Source organism: Pundamilia nyererei, unplaced genomic scaffold (assembly GCF_000239375.1).
Source record: "Pundamilia nyererei isolate P.nyererei 1_Seehausen unplaced genomic scaffold, PunNye1.0 scaffold00188, whole genome shotgun sequence".
Lineage (NCBI taxonomy): Eukaryota > Metazoa > Chordata > Actinopteri > Cichliformes > Cichlidae > Pundamilia > Pundamilia nyererei.
The window spans coordinates 462,145-469,763 of NW_005187589.1; the positions used below are offsets into that span (position 1 = coordinate 462,145).

Below are 7,619 nucleotides of genomic sequence, written 5' to 3' on the forward strand. Positions count from 1 at the left end.
CACACACCCACACACACACACGCTTCAGTTTCGTCTCTGTTCCTGTAAACTAGTTGTGCAAGTGTTTTCATGCCTTTTGCACTTACATGTGTGACTAGTATCCTTAATCTGATTGGACAACACCATTGTTGCTCGTGGGTCTGTCACGTCTCCTTATACTTGTTGCTATGAGAAACAACATTAAGAAAAACAGAATAATGTGATTCATTCAGACAGGGAAGAAAGGGCACGAGCAATCAGACCGAGTGCCGTCAGGTCACAGTGGAACTGTGAGAGTGGGCAGTAATGGCTGAGATCCCACAGGAGCAGGCAGCGTGTCCTCCTGTGGCCACATGAGGACAGTTTGTGCACTCAGGTATTGGCCTGAGCCCAGAACTGTTCTCCTCCTAAAGACAAAGCACCATTTTATTCCTGCGGCGCTGATGGGCAGAGAGAGACGGCTGTGTGATATAACAGCTACTCTGAGTCACACGTGGAGCTGCTGCAGCTGCCTAATGAAATGCTGGCTGTCTCGTTCCTCAGCTTTACCTCCAATCAACCTTTGTCTCAGTCCTGTTGCTGTTGCCACAGCAACAAAGAAACAGCGGTGCACCGTCACAGTCAGGTGAACAAGTCGTATCTAGAAAAATGTCTTTTAAAATGAAAATGCTTCTGTAGGACTGTCAGTGTGTAAGAATGGTCCAAACGACCACACGCAGCCCACTCAGCTGCAACGCCCTATTACCAAAGATTATGACCGTCTGCATCAGCCCTGCTGCATGAGCTGGTTCAGGGAGACAGCGCACACCTCAGTCTTTGTAATGAGTCATTTGCAGAGGTCTAGTCAGAGAATGGCAGTTTCTGTACTGGTTTGTAGCTGGGTTAGAGAGGATGGCTCTGCTTCTTATAATAGGACATGAATAGTGGGTGAATGAAACGCACAGCTGTGTACTCTTCAGTTGCCCTCCATGCAGACTGTGCCAAAACATTATGGTGGGAGGATTTAACAAAAGCCAGTCTGGAGAGCTTTAATGCTAGCAAGCCGTCAGTGCACTTAACTACATAATTAGCATGTTGTTAGACAAGCCTTTCCCCTCATCCAAGAACAGAACTGTTCTCACAGGCACTCGGTTATGTTACTAAGCACAGAGATGCTTTTCAGTGTTGTGATCAGACACCAAGCAGTGACACTGAAATGAAAGTGAAGGCCAGGTGACGTCAGACAATAATGTACTTTGAATTGAAACTGATCCATAACTCTTCATCTACCTGTTTGCTTCTGAAGCAGACAAAACAACTGTACTGCATGCAACACACACATTCCCACTGCACCGCCAGTTACAATAAATAAATAAAAGCAGCATCAACAAATCCCCAAACTGTGAGTGACGGTCACAAAGGCCACCGCAGCATGTGACAGCAGCAGACTCACCTAATGGCACCAGAGAGCTGTCTTATGTTTTCAATGACAATTAAAGTGCACATATAAAGAGCTTTAGCTGGTCTGTTTTAGCCACCAAATCCCTCTCATCAGACAAAATGAGTTGGCAAATAGGATTTTTATGCCGTTGCTTCCAGAAACAGCGGATGAATGCGATCCCCTGCTGCACACCTGCCCAGCACTCATTAGGCTTTGGCTTGTGTGCAGCCTAATGCATATTACCAAAATGCTGCATGAGCGTATGTTAGACTATTACTAATAATGAAATCATTTTGAAGGCTCCTTACATGGTTTCTTCATTCAAAAAGACAGCAGAGGTGACAGATGGGTGCAGTTTCCACCCTTTAGTAAACAGTGACCAACTCAAATCGTTCTGCCAGGGGAACTTTTTTCATTTGATCTTGATCCAAATATACAACAAGGAGAACTTTAAGACCCATAACAGACTGGGTGACTCACATATGTGGAGGACACTCACACACACCGGCAGCAGATGAGAAGTTCAACTTGAACCACACAGAGATACAAACACATGTTCAGTTCATACAGAGAGGAAATGCAACCAGAAGAAGGAGGAGGAGGAAAAATTCTATAAAATAAATCAGAGAGGATTTTAAAACAGGGCCCAGCGAGCCATCAGGGATCACAGCTGTAAAGATATTTATTATAGAAACTGTCATTTCCAGGTGCTTTTAATCTGACTATGACAGCTAATATTAGGCTTGTAGTTATTCATAAGACGTTTGGAGTGCTGTAGTAAATTAAGGGAACTGATCCAATGTCTGGAGTGCATAGCAGTCAATGACTCAGAAAGCTGGACTGGACATTGTGAGAATGAGCCAGGTGTGCAGGAGTGACAGACGGATCAGGGCTGGGTTGAAGTGACATCGGGGGGACTCTGAGCCCCTTCTTCGTTGGACTGGCGATGGACAGATTCACAGACGAGGCAGATGAGAGTTTGCTTGGACTATGATGTTCTCAGACAACATTATGATATACAGCGAAAGAGATGAGAGCCTGACAGGTGGAGGTATGCACTGGAGAGAAGAAGGATGAATGTCAGTAGAAGCAAAACAGAAAACATGCATGTGCATGAGAGGCAAACAGGTACAACAATAAAGACACAACAAGCTGTGAAATGCCGCAAACATCCACAGCAGTGCACAGTGCAGAAGAGAGGCGGATCAGTGTGGAGAGGGTGGAGACGAGCGTCAGGGTGACAGCAGCAACAGGAAGGTAAGGGTTTGATGCACGCTCAGTCCAGGAGCGCTGATCCTGTTCATCTGGACTTTTGTGACATCAGTATAAGACATCATGAAACTCGCCGAGCTTGAGTAAACTGGTCTCTAAGTGCAAACTCTATGACATGCTCCTTTCATCCCTACAGACAGTTACAGTTACACATCCAGTTTACACAATTGTAAATTGGATATCTAACGGACTCGAGCTTTTCTGAATTCAAGTAACGTGTGGCACGTGCACTTGTTTGTCACACTGATTAAAATGCAGTGCTTAAGAGAGATCAGGGGGTTGGGAATCGCATCTGTAACCGGAAGGTCGCCGGTTCGATCCCCGGGCTCTCTGTCCTGGTCGTTGTGTCCTTGGGCGAGACACTTCACCTACCGCCTACTGGTGTTGGCCAGAGGGGCCGATGGTGTGATATGGCAGCCTGGCTTCTGTCAGTCTGCCCCAGGGCAGCTGTGGCTACAACCGTAGCTGCCTCCACCAGTGAGTGAATATGAGAGTGAATGAATAGTGGCATTGTAAAGCGCTTTGGGTGCCTTGGAAAGCGCTATATAGATCCAATCCATTATTATTATTATTATTAAATCCAGCCCACGGCTGGCTGGGCTGTAAGTCCTCTGGCTAAGAGTCCGAAGGTTTCTGCCCGAGTTCTTGTGGCATCACGTACAGCAGGTGCCAACAGTGAGGTGTCCTCACGGCAGCCTGCTGCCTGAACATGTCCAACCTCTGCCTGGGCATGTTCATGGCAGCTTTCTGATCTCTACAGCCCAGATGACACATGGGTCAGGTGACATTATTGGCCTATCAGATATCAGCATCAGAATCAGAATCCTTCCAGAGGAAATTATGTTTAAAAAGAAGAAGAAGAAGAAGAATACTTTTCACTTCCATAACAATTCATAAATGGTGTCATCCCATAGTTTTATTCAATTGGATGCCATTTGTAGTCACTGAATCACAGCAAATCTGTTCAGTTCAAACTGCACCAAATCGAGTTGTTACTGAACCTTTATATTTATTGTTTACTGATAACCACGAGCCTTCATTCATTTATACTAGCTGACCTGAGCAAAGGGTAACCTCCACACAGTTATGATGAAGCACACTGACGCCCAATACTGACTGAAGTATTATTGGATGAGATACTTATTTGCAGTGTTTGCATATTAAAAGGATAAAACTATTATTTGTGTTTAAAAAGTGCGACATTTCTCTTTAAGTCCTGGACTGACGCTGAGGTGCAACCCTGGCAGGGATGGATTCAGTCAGCAAAGAAAATATGGTGCCGAGCGATCATGGGGGGTGGAGCCTAGCACACTCCAGACAACCATTCACACCCATGGGCAGTTTAAAATCATCAAGTAACCCAACCCCACCAAATGCATGTGTTTGGAGGACGCTGGATTACCCAGAGAGACGCCACGCAAACATGGGTAGAACACGCATGCAGAACAGGCCAGGTGGTGGATTCCAACTCAGGACCTCAGGACCTCAGGACCCACCATGCACCCCCCCACTGGTGCAGGTCCTGATGCTGCTCAATGGATAATGTGTTAATAACAAATGGATGCCACATTTGATACAAATGTGGAAAAAAACTACAGTAAGCTAAATTCAAAGAGACCCCAAAAAACAAAGTGATAAACTGATGCAGCAGGATGCTCCTTATGTGCCTGTATGGACGTCTGACATGGGGGACGCTCCTAATGAGACAAGGGACAGGGTCTCCTCGCAGATCTGGACCAGGGCATCGTTGAGGTGAATCTGGGCAGGTTAGGTGGACCAAAACATGCTGCTCTACTGGATTTAGGTCAGGCATAGTGTGCATGTATACCACACGGTGTGTGGGGGCACAGCTGAAAAACAGTGTTGTTATTGACACTGGTGCTTATATTGTTCTAATTTTTTTTTTTAAATGCCTCTTACTTTTTTGTACCATATCAAGTCTGAGCGCACCTAATAATCTGACCTATGGTACCCGTATTATATGGATAAAGTCATCAGGAAGGCCAGCTCTGTTCTGGGATGCACCCTGGACCCAGTGCAGGTGGTGGGAGACAGAAGGACTCTGGCCAAAATAACATCTCTGATGGACAGAGTCTCCCAGCCCATGCAGGTAGATGTTGCTGCAGAGCTGCTTCAGTGACAGACCGCTGCATCCTCGATGCATGAAGGAGCGTTTCTGCAGGTCCTTCCTCCCTGCAGCTGTCAGACTGCACGATCAGAACTGCTCCCAACAAACAGATGTTTACATCAGCGCTGTAACTGCACCTTTCAGTATCCGGCTCTGTTTGCACACTACAGCCTGGGCTTGCCACTTATCTGTACTCTAATTTTAATAACTGTACAGTACTCTGCTTTGGTAACTATTGTCCATGATGTAAATATGTAAAAATGGTCTTTGTTCTGTTTGAATATGTGGTTTTTGCTGCTGATACAACCAATATGAGTATTTAAATGAAAAAAAAAGGTAAGCTTAAAAGTTTGGTGGCGCGTACCCTGGGAGGGGTGACGGGCAGCAGCAGTAGTGAGCTTACACTACTGGTTAAAGTACAGATAAAGAAACGGTAGAAGATTCATTCAGACCAGAACCTTCAATTCCAACAGTTTCTATGGGAATGAATCAAAGTCAGGATTCGGTTCAGACCTGAGCACAGCACAGTCGATGACTCCAAACAGCCACACACTGGACACTGAATGAAAACGCAGAAGAGTGAACGTGTGAGTAAGAGTGACACACTGCACGCTCACAGTTCAGACCAACTGAGGGATCATTTTAATGAGGAAACAGAACAGATCCGATTGTTTCACAGCAGAGAACCTTTCAGTTGGCAACGACTGCCAATAACAGCAGACGTTGAACAGGAAATCACTGAACACTCCAGCAAAGCTTCTGCTTCCTTAGAACAACATGTTACGATCATAGAAACCAATCAGCACAGACTGTAAAACTCTCACCCTGCACACCATCAGCACCTGGTCCAGGTGTGCAGGGTGAGAGTTTTATGTTTTTAAGGAAAAGATCTCAAATATGAAAACTCATCAATTTTAAAAAAGGTTTTCTGGCGTCAAACATCTCTGGGGAACACCCCGCGTAAGCCTAAGATAAGACACCCGAACAGTTACGGACAAATCAAATGTGGTGGTCAACTCACCGACTGTGGCGACAGTCTCCAGGTCATCAAGGCAATATGTGCGGTTATGTGGTGAGGCGTCCTCAGCTGAGCTGCTCGCGTTGCTTCTACTGTCTTTAAGGGCGTTTGTCTCACTGTTGACTCCGACCTTTGCTTTGGATGACGCCATCGCTGACTTTCGGAACTACTCTGGGACTATGTGGATCTATAAACATCCAGCCAGGGGCAAACTGAGCGAACACCACGCATTTCTGGAGACGGACTTCTTCGTCAACATTGCACAGCACGTCGGATACCAGTGACTGGGGCTTGCCGCCCTGGATGATTGCAAAAAACCTCCTAAAGTTTACCTTAATAAGCTGAGTTAACTAACAGTCAATGGGGAAAACAACCGCAGCTTGAAATGACACAAAGAAGCCGGTCACAGGTGCACTAGTCTGTAGCGTTAGCGGCTAACACAGTGTCCACGGAGAATGCAGCGCTGCACATCTGTTCAAGCATAATGAAAGTGGGCCTCATACGCCGCACAACGCAGTCCTGCATAAACCACGGGCCTCTCCCGACATATGGTCAGTAATTCTCCCCATTATTATCGCAACTACAACAACAGACCTCACCCTGAATGTCTTCTTTCGGTCCACATCGACCAGGAAGAGATTCCGGTCGCTTTTCAAGTAATTTCCGGTTAGGACTTTCAGAAGAAAAGAAAACGAACCGGTTTACTGGATAAAACCAGAAAGTGAGCGAGATCCGAGTTTTCCTTCATCATTGTCGTTTTACATCTGCACGTTAAAGAAGCGGCATATGTGCAAAGTCTGAAAAAATGCAAATATTTTCTATGTTATATTAGTCAACGTCTTGAACGTGCTGTCTTACTGGAAGTGACCTGGCACGGAAACTGGATGTTGACGAACAATCGGTTAACGAATAAAACGAATTAGTTCCGAGACGTTAACCAATCATGTGTGAGCCATGAGTCAGGGCGTGGTGATGAAGACAGGTACCGGACCCCGAGCTTTAACAAGCAGACAAAGCTATTAACAGTAAAAGAATATCATACATGTATGAAATTAACAAAGGACATCTTATTACTCTTCAGGTCCTGCATGCAATCAGCCTAAGAGATGCACTATACATTAACCTGTATAATTATTTGCTGTGAAACAGTGAGCCATCATAATTTCAAGCCTACCAACTGCTGGAGCCTGCAGAAACATGTCTCAAGCAGCACCTACCGTGCCGGCTTCTTAGTTATTAATAGAAATGAGGTAATGTTGTGGTAGCATTTGCATATGTGTGTGATCCTTCTGTAAACACAATGGCATGAAAGGTTTTAGCTGAATTCTAATAAACGTTGTAGGCATGTAGAATAGAGTAATATAGATAGAGTACATTCATCCTTTACATTTTGCTCAAGTACACAAAGATCTTCAAGGTCAGCTTAATGACTTTTTGGTTAAAAATTGACAAAATGCGGTATAACTTAGAAACTCTGATTCTAACAAGGGTGATATTATTAGAAATAACCTGTCACATTTGAATTGGGACTTCTCCCTCAAGGTCAGGAAATTGATCTGAAGATCAAAATGATAGTAAATAGAACTACTTAACTCATTCACTGCCAGCCATTGGCAGTGAATGAGTTAAACCCATTGACTCATTCACTGCAACTGACGGCTATAGACGTCAATGGCAGTGAATGAGTTAATATGTATCTTACTGCCAGTAAATGGTAAAATGGTAAATGGCCTGCATTTGTATAGCGCTTCACTCAGTCCCTAAGGACCGCAAAGCGCTTTACACTACAGTACATTCAGTCA

The 7,619-nt window shown here is 45.0% G+C and overlaps 1 protein-coding gene across 2 annotated transcripts in view; it reads right to left on the bottom strand.

Annotated features, from left to right (window-relative positions):
* The window catches only part of prkx (protein kinase X-linked), a 38,076-nt gene extending 31,598 nt beyond the window's left edge, over nucleotides 1–6,478 (bottom strand). The window contains exons 1-2 of one of the 2 annotated variants that reach the window (XM_005747093.1): nucleotides 5,821–5,883; nucleotides 87–165 (exon numbers count right to left, since the gene is read on the bottom strand). In XM_005747093.1, coding sequence (XP_005747150.1) covers nucleotides 87–126 — 40 coding nt within the window. In that variant the 5' untranslated portion in view covers nucleotides 127–165; nucleotides 5,821–5,883. Of the gene's footprint in view, nucleotides 1–86; nucleotides 166–5,820 lie in introns of both variants that reach the window. The other variant, XM_005747092.2, reaches the window with a different exon arrangement.
* Nucleotides 6,479–7,619: the final 1,141 nt, after the last annotated feature.